At 41.4% G+C, this 21,009-nt stretch overlaps 1 protein-coding gene across 4 annotated transcripts in view; it reads right to left on the bottom strand.

Moving 5' to 3' along the window:
• The window catches only part of asph (aspartate beta-hydroxylase), a 35,799-nt gene extending 15,221 nt beyond the window's left edge, over positions 1 to 20,578 (bottom strand). Inside the window, exons 1-4 of one of the 4 annotated variants that reach the window (XM_069715845.1) lie at positions 20,393 to 20,578; positions 11,716 to 11,898; positions 10,248 to 10,292; positions 6,526 to 6,594 (exon numbers count right to left, since the gene is read on the bottom strand). In XM_069715845.1, coding sequence (XP_069571946.1) covers positions 6,526 to 6,594; positions 10,248 to 10,292; positions 11,716 to 11,898; positions 20,393 to 20,435 — 340 coding nt within the window. In that variant the 5' untranslated portion in view covers positions 20,436 to 20,578. Of the gene's footprint in view, positions 1 to 6,525; positions 6,595 to 10,247; positions 10,293 to 11,715; positions 11,899 to 13,096; positions 13,350 to 15,579; positions 15,715 to 20,392 lie in introns of those variants that run through there. The other 3 variants (XM_069715847.1, XM_069715844.1, XM_069715846.1) reach the window with 3 other exon arrangements.
• Between the last annotated feature and the right edge of the window lie 431 nt (positions 20,579 to 21,009).

Here is a 21,009-nt window from a genome sequence, read left to right as displayed (position 1 = left end):
TAAGCTTCTATAAAGAGCGCAGAAAAGGAGGATTACCAAAAAGTCCAATTTAAAACGGATAAACTCAGGTTATTGATAGAAACTGACTTTTTTTTATCAGTTATTTTTTATCGGATATCTGAAGTTGTGGTAAACAGACTGACAACTGTGACAAACCCAGCATCACACATTATAACTGCTTAATAATTCTACATGTTAGATGTAGGAGTGATTGGAAGCAGACTGGTTTTCAGGCTGACTGCATACGGCCTGAAAGGAGGGTTCAGTGTTGGTGGGTTAAAGTATTTTTCCGTGTTAGGTTTTTGTGCTTTCACAGCATCTTTGAGGAAAGCTTTTCTACAAAGTTAAAGCTTGAGTCACTCCACCGCAGAGCAGGAAGAGCCCGTCTTCTGAATTCAGAAACAGGCTCTTCTGTTGACACGGAAACACACCTGCTGTCTCACCCACACGACAGAACATTTGATATAATAATAATAAATAATAATTTAGTGAGTCAGGTGTGACGAAACAAACAGGCCTCATCTCTGGATGAGCTCGTTGTGAATTAACATATCATGCCCTCCTGGGGCAGCGCGCTCCTCTGCCCTTTGACCTACATCACAAACACTTTTGAACAGTAAAGCCTGTGCATAGACGCTAATCTAAGGATTAAATAAACAGGTTTTAAGGTGCCGTTGCTGACAATTACAAGAAGGTGTAAGACGCTTGTATTTATTATGTATCACGGCAAATGAGGAGGATCTGACAGTTACAGTAAAATATGCATGAAGCAGAAGAATGGCTTAAACCAATAAAATAAAAACACCAGAATGCATGACCTGATTAATGACATGTGATCACGGGGCTTTCACACATATAACGGCTCTCCTTACTTTGCTTTATATGGACGCAAAAAGTATAAATTCATGTTTAAGCAGTGAGTTGGTCAACAGAGCTGTGAGGTAAAGAATGTCATCTGCTAATGTCAGTGAAGGATGGAGAGCCAATGTTTGTCCCAAAGCCATTCTGGAGACCAACCGTTCATTTAAAAAGTTAATCAGTGCCAGTGGGAAGGCTTGTGAGCGAGCACAAGGTCACCAACAGCCACCTGATGCGTCGGGAGAGAGCCATGTCGGTACGCTTCCTTTGGCGTGAAGTCGTCTGCAGCATTGTGAAGTGCAGAAGAGGTTGTGGAAAGAGGCAATAAAGTGTGCTTTCAACCTGTTGGGTAGATCTTTTTTTTTTGTGCGACTAAGCTAAACTAATTCACATCTGGCTGAGATCCATTTCAATGGAAGCGAGGCCACCTGGAGAGGTGGTCTTCACTTCCTGAAAGCACTCTGGCTGTATTTCACACATTTACACCTACATTACTCCTGTCCAGAAACAGATTGTACCAGTAGTAGCAGGTGGAAAAGAGGGTCCAACACAAAACCAAGAGCCTTACACTTGGAGACGTTTAAAAAAAAAAAAGTACAAATTCATCCTTCGACAAGAGTCCAATAGTCTGTATGTTTTCAGCATCAGTTTTCATGCCATGCAGCAGTTGGAAAAACAAAAGGCAAAAAAAGGTCCAAGTGAAAATGATCTTTGCATTTTGTGTTGTTTTTAGTGTTGCAGGGTGTCACCAACAGGGTTATGCAGAAAATGTAGTAATAGATTAAAATAAATAAATAAAATAAAGTTCAAGAGAGAACTTATAAAAGTGTTCCTGAGTATAATTTCCATATCCAGGCAGAGTAATCAACATTTTAGAAAATACTTTCTGAGGGTTTCCCTTGTTTTGAGATGCTGCTCGATACAAAAATGAAATTTGTCAAGTTTGACAGTTTTTTGTGATTTACGGTAGATGAAACCTGGAACGAGAACCAGGGTAGCGGGCCAACAGCATGCAGCTAGATGGGAAATACAGTACCGAGATCCAAAGCTACTACTTGAGTAACGTTGTCAAAACCTGCAAAAGTAAACCGAGAAAAAAATATTGTGTAACAGTTTTCACAACACTGTAGCTATGGCTGCGGGGAGTTGGGGCCCTTCAGTCGAAAACAAGACTATTACAGGTTTATCGGGCTGCTGCAGTTGACCCAAAGCTATTGGTTATGGAGGCCGACAATAATGATCTTCTGCCCCTGATTTCCATCATCTTTTGCTCCTCTTCTTCTGCCCGCTCCCTCATCCTCATCCTCCTCGTCCTCCTCTAGTGCCGCCACGCCTCCTCCTGAGGCACCGTGCTCTTCCTCCTCCAGGGACTCCAGCGGGTTTATCAGACCGTATAGGAAAGTGAAGAAACCGTTTAACCAATCAGAGCCGCCCTCCTCCACTTCTTCTAACCAATCCAGAACCTCGGATTCACCCTGACCATCGCCCTCAGTGGTGAGGCCTACGCAAACAAGAGGGGAGGAGTGATGGAAGCATGGGGTGGATGAAGGGGAAGTTGGGGAGTAAAACATATGGAGGGAAAGGATGGGAAGAAAGTGGGGGAAAAAACTAATAGAAAAAGGAAAGGTGTAATCAAATGAAGAAAAAAAGGTGTACTGAACAGAAGAACAGAGGAAGAAAGAGGAGGAGAAGACAAAAGAGGAGAAGGTAAGAGAAATTTTAAGCGTAGGTTAGGCAGCAAGGGAGCTACTCAGGCTCTATCATAAGCAGAGTTGGGCTATCGGCACATGATCAACACAATCACTTCATTCCAGTTTGAGACGTTATTTCATGATAGAGAGCAATGATCCCAAACAAGGTTTCAGTGGCCAATTTGAGACTTTTTGTTTAAAAAAAATCTTGAATCATGTGTAGACAGCCTTTGCATCATAGTCACAGAGTCAGGAACAGCAGAGGAGGAAAAGCTGAAGCTAAAATTCCATTAAACCGTTTTTCCCTCAAGAGAAGCTAAAACCAGTGTTGTATGTACACAGGCCTCGTTCATACCTGGAATCAACTGTGTGGCTCAAGTGACCACGAGTGATTGGACTGGTGCGAGGACAAGATAGCGGCGTGAACAGTCCAAGCGGTAACCAGCAGTGACGTCACCTATTGGTTTGCGAACGACCATTATGAAGCCTCCAATTCAGATTCTGTCTGACTGATCTGATTGGAAACCTGACACTATGTCCCGCCCACCGGTAGCCATAACCTAACTGCACCACAAGCCTGTCAATCAAACAGACACACCCCCAAAACACAGCTTTTTGAGGCTATTTTCTAATTAATGAGGGATTGTTTTCAGATGTAACACCAGAAAACTAATAAGGAGCGACTTTAACTAGCAACACCGAGATAACTGGTTGAAAAAATATATTGACTTTGAATTTTGTAAAAGAAGTTGAATGGGAGTCTATGGAGCTTTTTGGGGCCAACCTGTGACATTGCATCTTAAAGCACTTCCGGATCAGAAGTTATGTCTGCATTTATGTTCATGACAACTGGTGCACAAAAAACTAAATCTTAGACAGTCACTGTTCTTGTGATTTGGAATTCCTGTCAGGTAACGCAAACCCATCGACCTTCCATGCGAGTTAACCGCAGACGGTCACAGCTGTTTACATCCCACCGGATGCCGACGCCAGTATAGCCCGAGGCTCCCTGCTGGGAGTGATAAATTCAGACCAGAGCACATATCCTGAAGCAGCTCACATCACAAACGGTGCTTTCAATCATGCAGATTGAAGGATGCATAAGATGTGCTACGAGGGGGGAAAAACACTGGACAAGGCCAACATTCAGAGCAGGTTCAGGCCAACTCCTTCACCACATTCAGGCCAGTCAGACCACCCATCTGCACTCTTAACCTCCGCATAGACCCCTGTCAAAAGAAACGCTTTTTGTTGGGGTGGTCCCAACAAAAAGATAAAGGAAGAATCAAGGAAGTGAAGAGCCTGCTTGTATGCATGGGAGTGTGCACTATTATGATAGGAAGCAAATATAATCAATTTGTTAATTGTTAGGTCATTTGAGTAGGAACATTGCTAGACAGAAACTTTGAATGTAGGCTGGGGGAAAAAAAAAAAAGAACTTCCTCTCTGACGGAGGATGAACTTCGATAAGACAGCTGATACAACAGAGTTGAAACTTCAATGGCGTTTGGGGAAAAAAAATTCTTACAAGCAAAATGCTGAAAATTGTCTATGTATTTACATTAATATGACCTATACATCATTGGACTTTCAAAAAGTAGATAAAGAAAAGAAAGTTTCAGCAGTTTCTTTGCCGCTGGCGGCTAGCATTGTCCAACAGCCCGCCATCCCACCGTGAAGCCAAATCAACAACCATCGTATCTCAGGAAACAACTACGTCTGTCCACCATCAGATACAGATTTTGAATATGGCCGTAACAAGCTGCTCTGGAGGTCTTCCCTGGTCTGAGCCAGCAGAGAAGTCCTCTCTCGGGTCTGATGACAATATGTTGCCACAACACTTTGCTCCGACACCCTGGCCAAACATGGAGGCAGTGTGGAAACAGACTGTCTCGCAGCAGTCATCTCCTCGTTCCACAATCAGGAACATTTGGTTATTATATGCAGCTTTACCGCCGCTCCAGGCCCAGTTATTGTGGATCGCTCAGCTCCCCAGTAGACTAAGCTGACCAGAGATTTTTTTGTATTAGCTTTCTAAATGATTGTGGAACATCTGTTCTTCTTGATCTAGGTTACTTGGTAAGTAAGTAACTATCTCCTTCCCTTCCTCCCTCCCTCCCTCCCTCCATCTCTCCATCCCTCCATTCATCCATCTATCCATCGACTGGCCAAATCCCCACATTGGCCTGTGGACCGGGTCGCCTCACTTGCCTCTAGTCTGCCTGCAGAGCTCACAACATAACATGTCCTCCTACAAACATCTTACTTGGGCAGGCTGCTCAGTTATATTAAAATGGGAACATGGTCAATTGTAGCATATAAAATGAGTTTGTATGTGAGAATTCCAGGGTCCATCTGTAAATTAGCTACAGAAAATAGTTCGGTTTACACTCTCCCCCTCTGAACTGCATGCAGGTTGTTCGCACACTACGGTGAACCGGTTTAATATATATTTGTTTTACAATGGAGTCTCAGCCTTCATGCCATACGAGACACCCACAGAAACAAGGCTGCAGCTTTCAATATCAACAATGTTGTTTTAAAGGATAGAAACGTGGACTATTTCTAAACTTCCTTTCTTTTCAAACATTTTTAAAAGGTTGTTGAAAAGCTAGTTGGTCCAATACTGGAAACACAGGATGTTTGATAGATTTCAGTCTGCTTTCGGTAAACTAAACTCCAGTAAAAGAGCTTTCCTTGAAGGCTCCAATGATATCTAAATCGCCTGGTTTGCATTGTGGGAACTGCATTAAAATGCTTCTTCTATCAAAGTTTGTCCGTCTTTGTATGTGGATTTTCATGGGACATGGATGCTTTGCCATGTGTTGTTCCCCAGGGATTGGTTTTGGGGCCAATTTTATTCTCAATATACATGCTGCCACTAGGACAGATTATCAGTAGTTTTAGCAATAAATAAAGTACATTTTCCTTACACTGTTTACAAACCATCCAAAATGCTACTGCTCAGCTCTTATCACAAACAAACAGGGTTACTTCCTTGGGAAGATTCAGCCCATTAATTCACTGACACAGCAAAATTGACAGTCATAAATTCCCAAATGTTGTCCTTCTGCAAAAGTCAACCAGTCCTTCGGCTGTAAAATTGCTTGGGCTGCTCCATCCGGATTATTGTCAGTCACGAAGTGTTTGCATTTTGCAGGTATTTAAAAATGCTCGTGAAAACCACAGAGAACTTGACTAATTATCACCAAAAGTTACTCAAAAGAAAGTAGTACCCCTTAATAGGACTTTTTTCAAGTTCCTCCAAAGTTTCCGGATCCCCAGGGAAAGGGGAAATGTTCCCTTAGTTGAAAGAATCAGTATATTAAAACAACTCTTGACAGTAATGAACGTTATATATTTTATCCTGCAATAAAAGGTTGTTTTAACAACCTCACTGCTTAATTATTGACTTACTACAGATAACTTACCTTGGGACCTAAGCTATAAAGATCTTACACTAATTAAAACTTTAATATCGTTATTTAATGTAGGGACATGCAAAGCAGCACACGGTTTATTTCTGATAACAAACCCATTAAGAAAACTCAAATGCTCACAAAAGGTATTAAAGTATTTGAGAAGGTCTTTTCATAGATGGCATTTCCTCCAAACCCCGTTTCCATTGCCGGTATCAGCTCTACTCTACTCTACTCACTTTTGGTACTACGTATTTTTCTTTTTTTCCTTACGGAAAACCAAAACTAAAACCAAAAACGGAGTAGAAATGAGCCTTGCCAAGCTGGCACCGGCGGCATAAAGGGGGCCTCAGGGAAACAGGACGCTATCCAATTGTCAGCCATGCAAAAGAAACCCAAACTGCCATGTTGTGTAATTCACAAACACAAAACACATTATCAGTGGCCTGCAGAATTTGTCAAAATTTTTTATATCATATAGATTCTCTTTTTTCTTTCTGAGGGACACTGACAGCAGACATAAACATTAGTTTTAAATGAGAGATAAATGAACTTGCCTAGCAGAACTTTAGCATCCTCGACATCAAAGTCACCATCGCCGTCTGTGTCATACGCCACCAGTTTACCTGCAACGGCAAGAAACGCACATGCACACTGTGGGTTTGTTCGCACAGGGATCACAGAAACACAATTCTATGCATCATTCAACAGACGCAGAAGAAACAACAGGTTCACACATTTGCCAGGTGTATCTAAATACATTACTTGACTCATAAACCCACATGTAAAGAATATTTAAAGGTTTGTGTTTGTTGTAATCATTCCTTGGTCACTAAGAAATCAAAGTGATTGACCAAGTGTTTATTCTGCATAGTAATGCATCATACTATTCTTTTGAAGCCATTATAAGACTTCAGTCGCCGGCAGTAGTTGTTTAACACTAAAAGTCAAATGGGTATCAATTTTAAAGAATGTGAAGAAGGGCTGGCGGTATATCAACTTAAGATGTACTGTTTATATAGATACAGTTTGATGCTGCGTTACAGAAGGTTTTTCCTCCACAGAGCTCTTCCACTCTATGTGCAGCCCTGTGGAGCTGGCTGATGGGGAATTGTGGGCTTCTGCTTCCTTTGGAGTACGAGCGATGCATGCTTGACTTGCACCAGCTACTTACTGGGGACTGGCTAACAATTGGGTTTTCATGGCGCAAAGCCACGCTTCCAATTCACTGAGCCTCCCCTTCATCATGGCAAATACACGACATTTATTACATGTATTGTTATCACTAAAGGAGGCAGAGGAATAACTACCTCCTAAACTAAAATGACTAGCTAATCTGAATAGTACGCAAACAACCTTGCCTCAACATATCAGTTTCCTAGCTGCAAAACATTAAATGACAAATGATATCAAATAAATAGCTTATAGTGAATAAAAATAGATCTTTCTCTGAGAATAAAAGGTCTTATTATGGGAGACAGATCATTATCCAGAACTTATGCAGGGTGTTGTACTGTTACCAGGATCCAGAGGCTCTATCATGGATTTCACCCAATTTAACTGGGAAAGTTTGATCTAAATCGCAGTCAGACAAAAGCCTGGTGAATTCCTTTATAGATAAGAAGGATACAGAAAACAAGAAGACCACGTGGCTCAACAGCAAGTGGACCCTATTAGCAGCTGATTTGGTTTTAGTGACCGTCCAATTTGTATATTTAACACTAGAATGAAGAACAGGATTTGAATAATGGAAACGGTAAGTACGATACGATTGATCATACGATCTTATTACAGAGATTAGAAGACGTTACGAGGATTAAAGGAACTGCATTAGACTGGTTCAAATCCTACTTATCAGATAGATTCCAGTTTGTCCATGTCAACAATGAGTCTTCCAGACAAACAAGAGTTAGTTATGGAGTTCCACAAGGCTCAGTGTTAGGCCCAATACTTTTTACTTTGTACATGCTTCCATTAGGAGATGTCATCAGGAAGCACTGCATCAACTTCCATTGTTATGCAGATGACACTCAGCTATATCTTTCTATAAAACCAGATGAAACTAATCAGTTAGTAAAACGTGAAGCCTGTCTAAAAGACATAAAGGCCTGGATGACCAAAAACTTCCTGCCTCTAAATTCAGACAAAACGGAAGTTATTGTACTTGGTCCTAAACACCTCAGAAACTCTTTCTGTAATCACTTAGTTACTCTAGATGACGTTGTCTTGGCCTCCAGCAAAACTGTGAGGAACCTTGGAGTCATCTTTGATGAGGACTTGTCCTTTAGCCACCATATAAAGCAAATCTCCAGAATTGCCTTCTTTCATCTACGTAATATTAATAAAATCAGAAAAATCCTTCCTCAGCGTGACGCAGAAAAACTCATTCATGTGTTTGTTACTTCTAGACTAGATTATTATAATTCCTTGCTGTTAGGATGTCCAAATTACTCATTAAAAACCCTGCAGCTGATCCAAAATGCTGCAGCAAGAGTACTGACGGGATTTAGCAAGAGAGATCATATTTCTCCAGTTTTAGCTTCTCTTCACTGGCTTCCTGTTAAATCAAGAATATAATTTAAAATTCTCTTGATGACTTACAAAGCTCTACATGACCAGGCTCCATCATATCTTAGAGATCTTATAGAACCATATAATCCTAGCAGAGCACTTCGCTCTCAGTACGCTGGTCTACTTGTGGTTCCTAGAGTTTACAGAAGTAGAATGGGAGGCGGAGCTTCAGTTTTCAGGCTCCTCCCCTGTGGAACCAGCTCCCAGTTTGTGTTCGAGAGGCAGAAATCCTCTCTAGCTTTAAGATTAGACTCAAAACGTTCCTTTTTGATAAAGCCTGTAGTTAGGGCTGGCTCAGGTAGACCTGAACCAACCCTTAGTTATGCTGTTATAGGCCGAGGCTGCTGGGAGACCTCGTTACATGCTGAGCTTCTTTTCTTTCCTCCTACTCTTTAACTGACTCATACCTCACCATCCTTTTCTCTCTCATAGCTTTTTCTTATTTTCTGTTGTCTCCATTCAGTTCCTTCGCTCGTATAGTTTCTGTTCTTTCTTTTCCAGATGTCCCGTCATGGAGCTGCATGTCTCTGCTCTGCGCTTGTCGTCTCCACCAACAGTTCTTCTCTTCTATCTCTATGCTGTCCTTTTCTCTCTCTGCTCTCCTCTCACCTCAACCGGTCGAGGCAGATGGCCGCCCACCTCTGATCCTGGTTCTGTTAACAGATGCTCCGCCCACCTCTGATCCTGGCTCTGTTAACAGATGCTCCGCCCACCTCTGATCCTGGCTCTGTTAACAGATGCTCCGCCCACCCCTGATCCTGGTTCTGTTAACAGATGCTCCGCCCACCTCTGATCCTGGTTCTGTTGGAGGTTTCTTCCTGTTAAGAGGGAGTTTTTCTTCCCTCTGTTGGAGGTTTTTCTCCCTTAAAGAGGAGTTTTTTTTTCCCTCCTAGCTTATGTGGGAATTGTTGAATTGTTGAGTTTCTCTGTATAATATTGTAAAGTCTTGCTGTAAGGACTTTAATGTGTTAAGTGCCATGAAATAACCTATGTTGTGATTTGGCGCTATATAAATAAAGTTGAATTGAATTGAATTAAGTAAATTCTTTACATTTTCCTCAGCAGCTGAACAAGCTTTAAATGGTTTTCTTAAACATTATAATATATGTTCACCTAATAAGCGTCAAATTAACTTGAGACATGTTTTAGGTTGGCTTTGATTAGATCTTAAGAGTTCATTAAATGAAAAACCATTCATCAAAAATATGAGCCCACAATTACCCGAGTTTTCAGTTTTTTCTTTCCTATAATTTTGACAACTTTTGTTTTTTTCCTTCTATAATTATCATCGGCTTATAAACCCATTTTTGCTTCTGTAGACTTGTGATTTATGCTTCGTACGAATGAAAGGGGTGATTGGATGCTTTCGCAAGTCACAGCTGTGTCGAAATATCACACCTTTTTTCAATTATGTAGTCATTGGAGGCGGGTTTAGTTTGAGAATACATTGACTGACATAATAACAACAACAAAACACAATAAGGCCTGTGTGTAGTTTACAGTGGGTTTTACTACCACACTGCTTAATGGGCAGTTAGTATGACAGATCTGGAGAATTTATTGGCTTATATATTTTAGTTTGCAGGAAGTCTGAAAAGACCGCATAAGGGAGTGAGGGAAAAATTTTTTAAAGCATAATAATAATGACGTGACAATAATCATTTATGTTAACAGAGGGTGTAAGAGAAATATGCCTTATGATGTTTACCTTGCAAGGCCTCAGACAGGTTAATTTGTAAGCCCTTAGCCTTGTCTGCATGCAAAACACAAAACAAATATTCAAACAGCAGCAAGAAAGAATTAAGAAAACAGAACATATTCATATTTCATACATTAATAGCAGATACATACTAAAAAGACAAGAATGGTCCATTTATCATTACGAGTGCAGATTAGTGACCGAGAGTAAACTGTGATCAAAGTTAACACCGGCATGCATTTAATAGAACATCTGAATAATGTGGATCAGTTGTTAAAAGGGTAATTGCAGTAGAGACGGGTGTCCACATGCAACAAATGAGACATAAGACAATGAGACTAATGCATGGAGTAGTTTTTGGTGAATTAAATACGGTAAATGGTGTTGTAGTAGATGTAACCATTGTACTGTAAGAAAAACACATTTAAAAGTTAAAAATCTAAGTAATCAGGACACTTGATTAAGGTCAGATTAGTAATAGCTGTTGATTTGACATTAGTGTTCTGATAAAGGTAAATATTATAGGCAGAATGGTTGTTATACATGGTGGAAGTTTTCCTCTGGAATAAATTGCATAGTTATAAAAATTTTGAGGTCATAATATTCTAACAAAATTCCTGAAATATCAAACAATAAGAATGAGAGAGATTAAATCACAGTTAAGCAAAAAGAAAACTTAGAACTTGCAAAAAGGCACGTGATCCTTTCATTTTTTTGGTAATATGTCCTTTTACTAACAGTTCCCTCTGCTTCCTTCTCACTGCCAGCCCTTTTATTTGCACTCTCTGATTTTTAAACCTTAGCGGGAGCGAGTGTTTTTCTGGGAGGAGGCCAATTCGGAAGTGTCATAAAGTGCTGCTAAAAAGCCTCCGCCTCCATACTCTCATTCAACGACTCTAATCAAATGGTCAGTGAATAAAATGTGTCCAGCAGTTATCTCGGTGTTGTTAGCTAAAGTCACTCCTTCTTATTAGTTTTCTGGAGGTCCATCTGAAAATAATCCCTCATTAATTAGAAAAAAAGCTTCAAAAGGCTTTGGGTGTGTCAGTTTGATTGACAGGCCTGTGGTGCAGTCAGAAAGAATTAGAAAATGTTTTTAAGATACAAGTTTTACTTTTTAAGAATTTGTTTGGCTTCAGTTCATTTAACTCTCAAGTTTTTTGTTTTGTTTGATATTTAGGTACTTTTGTTGGAACTTTATGACAAGAATTGAGTTCCATGTGTGGACAGATGAAGCAAAAGCCCCACTTGTTATTGCCACACCCACACAGCAAGGAGCACAGAATGGAATGAACATGTGTGTGTGTGTGTGTGTGTGTGTGTGTGTGTGTGTGTGTGTGTGTGTGTGTGTGTGTGTGTGTGTGTGTGTGTGTGTGTGTGTGTGTGTGTGTGTGTGTACGTGCGTGCCTGCCTGCCTGCCTGCCTGCCTGCGTGCGTGCGTATGCGCTCGCGCGCATGCGTGTCAACATATACTCACCAAGGACTCCCTGATAATCGACCAAATCAAAGTAGACCACAGCTACCGATGTCCAGACACCCAGCAGGGCCAGCACAATGAACCAGGTGAAGAAGCTGCTGCTGCTGCTGCTGCTGCTGCTGCTGCTGGACCCGGAGTCGGCCTTCTTCCCATTCTTACTCGCTGACTGGGTTTTAGGACCATCTGTAACCCAAAGATAATATACATGGTGTCAGATTCAGTTGTGGATTTGATGTGTTTTTGAAAGAATACATTTTTACACAACTGTACCAGCACTCAAACTTTACACGTTGTATGTGTATATACTGCATGATGCATAACCAACCCTACAGACCGATTAAACCGCACTTAGTTTGGTCCTTCCCCTTTTCACCAGGTTTTAAATAACCAGTCAGGTGTGATGTGGATAGACTTGGCAGAAACAACACAGCCTTAATTAACATTAATATTCTATATGAAGTTCCTTATTTTAACTTTTTTTAAATTGAATCTGGACAAATTTATTAGGAATCATATGTCAACTGTATTATCACTAATCCCTCAGAATTGGCTCTGAAAGGAGGAACGTAGGTGATAGAAAAATAAAAAATAAACCCTATCCAAGAATCTATTCCGGGAAGGCAGTGACATCTTACAATGCATGATGGGAGAAAATAGTGGTAGAGAATGAACAGGTGTTAAAGTCCGCTACATGGTGCTAGGTCAAATCTCAGGCACTTGCAAACACTTGATTTGCGCAGTGTCAACTCTGACCACTGTGCTGAGGTGAAAATCCATCAACCTAACTGAAATACACACAAAGGCTCTTTTAAAGCCAGCAATCTTTTGGGGAATTCTCTGCCGTGACATTTTCTCTGAGTCAGATGAGAATATAAATATCCTATTCATGCCTGTTATGCTACTATATTGATATGCGTGTTCTTTGTTCAGCACAGTTTAGCACAACAGGCTGCTGGCAGCACGACAGGGTTTGTTGCATTAACCCTGTTCTGGATTAATCTAAATGTGGACATGAATGTGGGTCAAACATACTCTAGTCAGGTGAAAGCATAAGTAATGTACAACAGGTATTGTTTAAAGTTAACCTACTTGAAAGACATGGGTGCATGTTACCCAACTTAAGAATCTCTTAAACTCATCATTAAGTTACATATTTCCATAAAGTAATAGTTAATCGTAACAATGCACTACTACACAACATGCTACCACTACATTGAGAACTTAGATCCTGGACAAAAAAACAACAACAACAGGATCTTCAAGAGACCTCGGCCCTTCACCTTCACCTTGGAACAAACAACCCGGCCCCCTGCTATGGCCTCCACACTGCTTCGTCCTTCTCTGCTCTTCGGTCAGAAGCCATTCAATGGTCGTTCCTCACCTTGCATTTCCCCAGCTATAAATGTAGGTATCGCCGTGACGACAGAAGGGGTGGCGGACTCGACCTGGGTCGCTGGATCCCCCATCCCCGCCGTATGACGGCCTGGCTTGCCAACTGACCGAATAAGAGGTTAACCGGCCAAGAGACTGCCCTACAGTCCCCGGCTGAGGAGGAACAGCAGCTCGTCCTCCCTCTCTCACCTTCTCCGTCTCTATCTGGCCCTCCCCTCTTTCTCTGTTGACTGGCTTTCTTACTCTTGCTCATCATCATCAAGCCCGATATGGCTTTGGAGGTCATAAGACAGCTATTTATGGTGCTGTTAGACCAGCTGGCCCTGACATAGAGAGAAAGGAAGGAACACGGCCATTAACATCACTGCCAGGCCTGCCCGGCACGGCCAGCTTTACAGGACTCCCCCTTTTCTCTGCCTGATGTGAAAGATTATAAAGTCATGTTTCATGATATTTAATGTCCTTCGCGACAAAGACAACTTTCAGCTTGTACCGGTTGCTTTTAACACCCGGGATTGAGTCCTATTTAAGGTGTGAGTAAAATGTTTGCCAGCCTTGACCTTTTATTTATCCTTCAGCTTTAAGTATTAAAGTAGTAAACTAAATTCAAATGAAGGAGCAGCAACGTTGGACAGGAGCAGGGAGCACAGTGGAGGGGCAGGCTAACACCGATATGGACCGGAGTTAAGAGAAAACTTGAGTTCCCAAGGTGCAGTTGGCATCCATATTGGTCTACACCATTATTATGTGTATACAAGACTTCGAAGGAATCCCTGTTTTCACACGCTTGGCCAATAAACCTAATTCTGATAGAACACAAAGTTGTCGCCATTGCAGCAGACAATGTTTCCCGGATACAGATGTTGCTACAAAGAAGTTACAAATTTAAAAACATGGATGCCTCACACACCTTTAACCCAGTAGTACAGAGGATTTCTACAAGTACCACAGTTTTAAGGTGGATAGCCAAAATCAGTGTCACCGAATCAGTATTTGACAAAATGTGAAATTTACTCACAATTTCCCCTAAAATTTAATGTATGGGGTATATTAGGGGGTTTCCAACTGTTGTTCCTCTTTGAGATCCTTTGATCTATTGGTTGGAGAGCCTTGAGGTAGATAAACTAGAGACTTAAACAAACAACCATTTCACATGATCTCTTAGCGATAGTGAGTCTTTTCTCAGATAAAGACAAAGAAAGAAAAATATTCACGTGATGTATTTTACAACAAACTTTACTTTTTTAGGGGAAGAAAAAACAAAACAGAAATAGCTCTGTTCATTTCCTAACTGCATTAAACCTCAACACTTTACTCAGGGGTTAGGCCTCCAATTGGTAAAAACAGGCAAGCCTAACCAACAAAAAAATTAAAACAAAGACACACTCCAAAAAGGGATCTGGGTAATGCAAGAGGTTCTCTTAGATATGCCTGAGCAATGTAAACAATTTCTATGATTGTTTCTGTGGGCCGCAGCACTCACAACCCCACACAGCTGCATTCATTACGTGGTTTTGTGAGTGGGAAGTTGACAGGTGTCACCGCAGAGGAGAACAAAAAAACCCACCTTTACGAAGCTGGTTTCTTCTAAAATGCTGAGTCAACCTTTCCTAAATTTTTGGCTTAGATGGAATATGGTAATGCATTTAACAGAGACTACATTCATAAATCTTTAGGGATTAGCAATATATTTTAATAGGGTGCATGTTAAAACATAAAAGCATACTTTGAATGGCATTCAGAAGTATGAATTACATGATAACCAATTTCAAACCAATGTTTTTTGTGTTTGACCAAGATAGTCGTGAAACTGCCCATAATGTACAGCACTGCAAGCATTTTCTGATGACCACTTCTCTGCCATATTTTATAGCCATATACATTTCTAACTTTAAAGAAAGCCACAAGGCAGATACCGTCGCTGTAGTCGGTACCAATGTGGCGACATATTTCACTCAGCAAGACATTCCGGTTATGGTTTTGGAATTAGCAGCACTTTAAAAATCAGTGAGAGGAAGAGAGAGTGACGAGGACGAGAGTTGAGCAGTATTCTTGTTTTTATCCTGCCGATACTTACAAACTGCAGTCGGGGCAATAAAATCAGGCAGAAAAGAACATATAGGTCAAACCAATTAATTAAAATTAAGTATTACTGCTTGTTTTCCAGGATAAAGTAACAATCCTACACCCCCCCCCCCTCCCACGCCCCCACCCTGACCAATCACAGACCAGTTTGATGCTCGAAAAAAAAACAACAACCCTGCAAAATATATGGTGGCATATTCTGGATGCCTCACACACAAGCTCACACCAACAAATGGCCATCCAACACCACACATACGCGCACGCACGTGCGCGCACACACACACACACACACACACACACACACACACACACACACACACACACACACACACACACACACCAAAGAAAACAGCAGCACAGAAAGACAGAAAGCATGCAATAACATACCATTTTGTTCTTCTATCGCCTCCATTTTTATACGACCGCGGATACTAATTTAAACACACATGCACACGCAGTCTTCCCTAAACAAATGGAAAGCTTTCTCTGCTGCGTATCTCCTCTGTGACACTCTGTACATATTGTTCAGTCAGAGCAACTCCTCTGAAGTCTTATGTAAGGCCTGCTGTGCACCGCCTCAAAACTTACTTTCCCTCCCTCAGGCTTTTGACTTGCGTGCTCATGCGTGAGCTTCGAGCTCTGCACTTTTTCTAACATTTGACATTTCTGACAAAATGTTGACCTCTGACCCTCACCCAACGGAATTTCTTCAAAACACACTTTTAAAGCCATGCTAGAATCACTATGTCAAAGATCTCCAGACATCGTGTGGGTAATATTTCCACTAAATCTGACAGCTGGTTATGTGGATGACAGACTTCCACCTCGTCCAGCTTCATCTACTCTTTCGGTGCAGAGTTTACCGTCAGTGGAAGTGGCTGATTGGATCTAACGGAGCCCGGATCTGTGCCGCTGCACCGGGCTTTCAGTGATGGAGGCTGGGATCTACGCTACACAAAAAAGGCAGGAACCAAATTCCATGCTTGGCTTTGTTGTGAGAAATCCCTCAAAAGTCACCAGCATTAGCTCGTGCTGTTGTTTGTCAAAACCAGTGTTGAGCTAATTTAATTATATCACAGGTTCACTGACAAATGAGCTTTTCAATGGTTTTCAGCTTTTTTAAAGTTTAAAACATCACAAATTTAACTTAATAACAAACAAATACTATGTGCCAGTTTTTAGGTACTGTAATGTGGCAACAAAAAATACTTTCTGATTTGGTATCCATTAACTTCTGGCCAGTATGGAACGACCTGAACGGTAAAATCACCTTTAGAGCATAAACGTTTTTGATTAACGAAGGATTTGGAAGAATAGGAAGCATCACAAGCTGTGCAAAGTACACATGGAGTGACTGCAGCTCAAGGATTACAGGTTGTTCAGCAGATTCTGATGCACCACTTGTAATTTATATAAAACATTTATGGATGTAAGTATGTATTGCTTTAAAGCCATTTATCTTTGTGTCTCCACATTAGATGTGAATTTATTAACTTTAAGGATTTTATTAAAGCAAAGAAAATGGACAGTGACATAACAATGTGTTGCAATGCAAAACTCGGCACAAAGGTAATGCCATACTTTTGTATGTACAAATGTTTCTTTTATAAAAACAAAAAACATTGAGAAATATCAGCATCTTAAAGATAAATCAGAAACTACTTCTAAATACCGCAGCTCATCTTGCCTGAGCAGAATTCCCCATAAACAAAAACAACAGTCTGCTAATGATGAATCTGAAGCTCTCATATTTGTGTCGTACAGTTTGATTCAACAAAAAACAGTCTGACGAAGCTCCAACCAAAGACACACACAGCACTGCACCTTCATGCAAGGTTATATAGTCGTGTTTCCATCAACAGGGTTCAGTTTAGAGAAACAACACACTCTGCAAATGCAAAAGGACACAACGGTAGAAACACATATCAGTCACAGAGGAACAGACAAGACCGTTACCCGTCCGTCTCGGCACACTTGAATTTGCGGCCCTCTCGAGAGGGGAGGAAGAGGTGTGGCTCTGAAGAAACGGCAGGTGGAAAAATGTCAAAAGAACATGTGACAAACCAAGAAAAAACAAAAACAACAAGATGAATGGTAAAAGTTAACATACAGCAACAGAAAATACACCAATGAACATGGTAAACCACTCTCATGTACTCTAAGAGATTCACGATCCAATTAACCATGTGATCTGTTCTACGAGGCTTCAGGTGTAACAGTGGTGGTTCACTTATAAAATAAGACTACCGACTGCTTTGAATTATACATTATTTCCTACAAGCTCTTAAGTGTGTTTGTAACTGTCAGTGGTGGCGGCTGGAACAAAAGGACTAAAACTGGGAATAGATTTAAGCAAAACGTTCATCTAATGAAATACTCTCGTAATCACGGTCAGATGGACTCGCGCCCTGACAACAGGGCGGTGGTGTTACAAGACTATTAATTTCAGCATTCTCAAGTCTTTGATTTGTTTCATCAGCCGTCCTTCCTGATTTTGCAGCCACCGTTGTGCTGTTTGTTTAACTTCTTCATATTTATCAGATGCTATAATTTGCTTGTGGTTTGTAAAATGCGGCGCTCTGACACCAGTACACTCGTCCATGTTTGGGATTGGTCAGATGCTTTTACGTGAACGCAGCGTTGTTGCCGGATGGTGAACGTCTGGGCTGAGTGAGCGGGATGATGACCACAGGCCCCGGGACCAATCAGCATGACTGCGGTTGTTAGGTTTAGTTAAAGCTGATAACTAAACCATACTTATGGGTATTGTTGAACCTCAAAATACCAGGCAAACATGTCACTGTTTCCACTCGATATACCAGTTCATCTGGTCTTGTTGTTTCCCTGATTGTGGATCTGCACGTGGACCGTCTGCTCTGAATCGTTGTGCACGGCTGTGGTAGACGTACGACATGCTAGTTTTACCTCCTGGAGTTTGGACTGCATCTTATTGCCGTTTAGTTTTCAAAATGAGTTGCACGTGGACCTTTTGGCAGGCTGCAGTAGTCTTTGCATGTTTCTGCTGTTTGTACAGTAGCATGTAATCTCACACGTGTTTTCACCGACACGTGGTCGTTAACGGGTTCGTCATCTTCTTTGGTGGTTCGTTCCCGTCACCTTCTAGCAGCGTTAAAGCATTATGACCAGGCATCATTAAAAATGACGGGAAATTAACATGATGATAGTCACACTAACCATTTCATTAAATTAAACTATTATTTATTTGAAAATCATTACCTATCCCTACTCTGGACAGCATGGTCTTGCCCTCCAGTGTTACTGTGGACAACCATGGAGTCATTTTTACTAGGATATATCCTTAATGGAGCAAAATCAAAGTCAATATTTGACAAGCCACCTTGAGTGTTTCATCATGCTTATGAACTACCTAAAATAATTACTAAGTGCACTGTAAAGTGATCCAGAATACCTCACTTTGCTTTCCAGCTGTGCGAACATCAAGAAAATATCATGATGCAGTAGATTTGAGGAGGACGAGTTCCTGGCCACATGCAGTTTGAGTGAAAGAGGAATGAACTTCCTTTAAAAGCCAGTGTGTCAAATAACCCAGTTTACAATCTTCACAGCTGCACTCTGGTATGAACAACTGTACTTATGACCCACTTGCTACACTTGTCAAATCTCAAGGAGACATTATCTCATTGAATGTCATTCTGTAAATATAACAGTAAATACATTGAAGTACTTTGGTTCACAGGGGACATCATCAAATGAATGAATGTGGGATCTAAACAGAATAAATCATGTGTACAGGACAACAGCAGAACCAAATTGTCATAAAAATATACAGAGATGACAGTTTAATAAGATTAATATAATCTTTTGTTGGAAATTGTCATTTAAGAATTTAAAGACCAGGCTTTTCTTCATACATCAAACCCTTTGTATGCCGTGCAGGTTGTTCCTTTGTCACCCAGTTGAACCATACATCTTTGCATAAGGACTGCTGTGGGCGGGATCAGGGAAAGAACCCGGAAAAAAACGGAACATTTTGTTCCCTGAACTTTTATAACCTTTAAACTGTCCTTTGATTTGCAACCTCGTTGATCACTCAAGCTTCAACCACTGCAATTGAGAAAAAAACGGTGCATAATATAAAGCAATACAATTTTTCTGTTTAGTTTGAATCCCCACCACGATTTCCGTCTCATTTACCCAGAGCCACGTGTCAGTCGTTAAGTTATTACTAACGTACTCCACAGTAAAATATAGTGCAAAATTATAATTCAGTGTTATTATGTTTAAGAAGCATGTGATCATTTTGCAGTCGCACTCTCAGGAACCTTTTACAGCCGTTACAACACATTGGATTCTTTGGGAGGGAAAGGGAGAAGCGCTGTTTTTATTCATGTATTTATTGTTGTTAAATATCTGTCGCAAACTGGACGCGTGCCATTACATTTAAATGCAGAACACCCGAATGAGATCCTGCATGGGGTTCGGGTAGAAGACCCCTACAAGCCACGTATAACCCCACTTTTACTGACACGTGAGCATTTTAGAAAAGTGGCTGGGTCTGAATGGGGGGGCGGGGTGCGCATATTCTGGCACTGCTGGTACAACTCGGCGTCTCTCTCCATGAAGACTGACGATGAATTTGTGGCTGAGCTTCGTCGCCCTCCACCGAGACAGACTGGGGGGGAAGCTGTAAAGCCGCACGAGAGGAAGGCTAACGTTATCTCTCGCGTGCAAAGCGGTGTCGCACAGTAATCCCGGGAGCTACAATCGCCATGATCAACCAGCACACAGAACACAGGATAAACAGCTGGTGTGTCCCGAGACGAAAACGACCGCAGCCATGGTTTAAAACATTACATAGTGTTACGAGCAGTACGGTATTAAAATCATAACAGCAAACTGAAGGCACTAGTGGCTAATTTGTTTTCGACGCAGCGCGTGTCAACGTAATAATATTAGCAAAGGCTGTGCTTAAACAGAAAATGTTCAAAATACTTAATGAATCCTGCAAATGCAGCTCCCCCTGCACGAAGCAACCAAACACATCGATACATTAATCTAAAACCAAATGAATATAACTAGCCGGGCTAAGGCCCTCGGTGAAATAACAGCTTGACACCCGATTAACTTCCAAAGGCCTGTCAGTGAAAGCTGGAGGCTGCGACGCATCATCCCCGACGACAGCAACCTACAGCCAAATGAAAGAGACGCAGCAACCCACCTTTCGATTTTACGTGCGCTTTAGCGTTTTTCTTTGGAGCCATGGCGAAGTCTGTGGCAGCGGGGCTGGGGTGCTTCTGACCGAAGAGCCGGAGAGGGACTGGGCCAGACGATGGCTGTACTTCTAGTAGTAAAAACAAAGAAATCAAAATTTCTCCTCTTACCTCATAAAACTCAGAACCAAAGACACTCCGTTCACTTCGGGAGTAGCAGCTCTCCCAGCCAATGACAGGCCTTGGACACAAAAGCGGGCGGAGTTTGAAGAATTTCTGACCAATGACGTTTGAGAGGCGTCCAGGCTTATTCAACCGTGTGGATAGTCTTATCTTTGCCCCGCCCCCCTCGTTCCTCTGGAACGTGGCAAGATGGTAGATCCCCTGGCGTCGCGTTGTTTCGCTGCGCTTCTCTCCACACCATTTTCACATTTTAATCTCCCAACAACAGCACACTGAGTCACAGCCGTTTACAGTATATTTTACCGTGAAAATAAATTAACAGCGATCATTGGGATATTGAAATTCAATCTACTTTATTTGTTCCGTGCTGATTTTCTTTTGGGATGTGTAATGAACATAATAACTACATTTATAACACTTAATTTGTCATACTCATAAAACA

The sequence above is a fragment of the Brachyistius frenatus genome, unplaced genomic scaffold (assembly GCF_029030835.1).
Source record: "Brachyistius frenatus isolate BFR_SWC_R1_liver_20210118 unplaced genomic scaffold, ASM2903083v1 Contig_149, whole genome shotgun sequence".
Lineage (NCBI taxonomy): Eukaryota > Metazoa > Chordata > Actinopteri > Embiotocidae > Brachyistius > Brachyistius frenatus.
The sequence above is the reverse complement of the archived record's forward strand: the minus strand, read 5'-3'. Positions and strand labels throughout refer to the sequence as shown.